The 2,834-nt window shown below is 36.2% G+C and overlaps 1 protein-coding gene across 1 annotated transcript; it reads left to right on the top strand.

Moving 5' to 3' along the window:
* Nucleotides 1–730: 730 nt before the first annotated feature.
* On the top strand, nucleotides 731–1,807 carry LOC136798043 (uncharacterized). The gene has a single exon (XM_067054628.1). It carries the CDS (start codon nucleotides 731–733, stop codon nucleotides 1,805–1,807), a length of 1,077 nt encoding a protein of 358 aa, XP_066910729.1.
* Nucleotides 1,808–2,834: the final 1,027 nt, after the last annotated feature.

Below are 2,834 nucleotides of genomic sequence, written 5' to 3'. Positions count from 1 at the left end.
GGGGTGGGTACTAGCCTTGCTGACAGGTGGGTGTGTGCAGCTGAAGCTCAAATAATTGACCCTATGACGTGAGATTCATTTCTTTGAAAATTTTAGTGACCCTGAATAGGACTCAAATTCTTTTCTTTCAAAATTCCCCCTAAAAGGTACCCTACGTTGCCAAGTTTCAAAATCCTGAATGTGGGACAAGGTGCCTACCTCTTTGTACCTCTTTTTGGCTTCTGCTTGAACAGCTCATCCAACTCGTTGAGTCCGATTCTTTGACATTTCCTTGAGGCTGTTGGAGTCAGCTTGCCTAAGGTTGAAATAGTGGGCAAGCAGAGGTTCATCCGGAACAGTTGTGAGAAAGGTGTCTAAGTGTTTTTTTAACTTTGTCTTTATTTTCGATTAACGTTGCTGTGTCAGAAAAATAGCGAGAACTTTGCTTCAGAGCGTCGTTTTTCCCGTAGGCAAGGTGCTCAAAATTAAGACCATTCAGCTGCATGTTGTTGTCTTCTGTCCACTTATAGACAGTGTCTAGATCATTTTGTAGATGATAAACATCCTCCAGTTTGGATATTAGTGACCTTAAGCTAAGGCGGCGGTGGTCTTCGTGGCGGCATTCGGTGTATACCGCCTCCTCCTCATCACCGCCGTCAAAAATAAGATTAAGCAAAACAGAAAAAAATCGCGCGAAAAAAATGTAAACAAAAATGGTAGCCTCAAAATTTTAGTCATAACGTAATTCAAAATGCCTGGCTTCAGAGAAGTAAGAGAAGCACTTTTACTTGCAAACTATGACAATTCTTTGAATGACGAAGATTTTCTGCTGCTGTATGATATCAACACATCAAAAAATCCCGACTTCCCTTACTGGAAATACCCATCATTTGACCTTGATCTTTTGGATGAAAGTGAATGCTATGCAAATTTTCGATTTCAAAAAAATGACATTTACGAGCTAAAAGACCTACTAGGCATTCCAGATGACTTGATTTGTTATAATAGAACTAAAGTTGATGGGCTGGAAGCTTTGTGTATTCTTCTTAAGAGGTTTGCCTACCCAATTCGATATGGAGACATGATACCATTATTTGGAAGACCAGTTCCAGAGTTCAGCATGATCTCATATGAAGTTTTGAATCATATCTATGATAATTTCAACGGGTTACTCACTGGTTTCGGTCACCCATGGATGTCCCCTGCTTCTTTGGAAAACTATGCCCAAGTTGTGCATGATAAAGGAGGAGCATTAGACTTTTGCTGGGGGTTTGTCGATGGCACAGTGAGACCTATTTGTCGCCCTGGGCGTAATCAAAGGATCCTGTATAATGGCCACAAACGTGTCCACTCTATCAAATTTCAAAGTGTTGTTACTCCAAACGGATTAATTGCAAATCTTTTTGGTCCAGTCGAGGGTAAAAGACATGACTCTGCCATGTTGGCTCAGTCAGGACTTTTGAACCAACTACAACAACATTCACACAAACCAAATGGTGATATATTATGTATATATGGGGATCCAGCTTACCCTTTAAGACCCCACCTCCAAGCTCCATTCAGAGCACCTGGTTTAACCCCAGATCAAACACAATTCAACAAAAGTATGAGTAAAGTCAGAGTGACTGTTGAATGGTTATTTAAAGAAATTATCAACTATTTCAAGTTTATGGACTTTAAGAAAAATCTGAAGGTTCGTTTAAGTGCAGTTGGTAAAATGTATATTGTTTGTGCTTTCTTGCAAAACTGCAGAACATGTTTGTATGGAAATCAAGTTTCTCAATTCTTTGATTGTGATCCTCCAAATATCGAAACTTACTTGACATGATGAGAAGGAAAAGCTGTTTATATTTCAAAATCTTGTAAAACCTTTGTAAAATATGAAAATTTGTTTAGAAAGATTTTTCTCTCGTATTATCTTTGTTTTCTTTTTTTTTCAGTTAAGACAAAAAATAACCTACTATTAATAGTAATATTAACAAGTTTAAAAAGTTGCATATTACATTTATAAATAACAAAATGTATGATTAACAAAATATAAATACTAAATAAAAATAGATCTATACAAAAAATAGCTCAAAACTCAGCTTTCATGTGCAAAATGTCCAAAAGAGAAGAATTTTTCGAGACTATAAAACTGAATTTGTCAATGGCTAAATGTTTTTAAAAGATGAAAAAGATATATACCAAGAATATTTTTCTAAGTAGGAAAAAAAGACCTCTAATATTTATAACAAAAGAAGCAAAAACAAAACAAATTTCAAAATAACAGCTTTCCAAACAGTTCAAAACAACTCAACAAATGTTTTTAAATTCTCAACTAGTTCTTATTTTGATTTGAATTTTGCATTTGCATCAACAAATTCAACATAGTTTGATTTTGTTCTTGCTGTTGTAACATCATTCTTTGCAAATTTTCTTCTCGTAACTGTGCAATGTTCAGTTCTCTCTCTTTTAGCTCCTTGTCTGATTCCATTTTTTCTCGTAAGTATGCTATTGTATCGTTTCCAGATCTTCTTCTACGTTTTCCATTTTCCTTATCTGTACTTCCTTCGTCACCCTTTCTTTTTTCGGACTCTCTGAATGTTTCCATGCATTGTTGCCTCATATCTGCTGCTGTCTGCCGTTCTTTTTCTTCTGACACCTTTTTGCTACTATCGGTAAGCTCAATATCTTTAAATTTTTGCACAATTTCTTCGAGGGCTTTTTCGAGGTCTGTTGGCTCATCAGGAGAAATCCCAGTTGCCTTTTCTTCAGCAGCAATTTTCTGTTTGAAATTACGTTCAAGAACTGCATATCTTTCACGAACACCACGATGAGATACAGAAAACTTTGGATTATCGTGACTGTTAAGA

The sequence above is a fragment of the Clytia hemisphaerica genome, unplaced genomic scaffold, assembly GCF_902728285.1.
Source record: "Clytia hemisphaerica strain Z4C2 unplaced genomic scaffold, Clytia hemisphaerica genome assembly, whole genome shotgun sequence".
In the NCBI taxonomy this organism is placed as follows: domain Eukaryota; kingdom Metazoa; phylum Cnidaria; class Hydrozoa; order Leptothecata; family Clytiidae; genus Clytia; species Clytia hemisphaerica.
The sequence above is the reverse complement of the archived record's forward strand: the minus strand, read 5'-3'. Positions and strand labels throughout refer to the sequence as shown.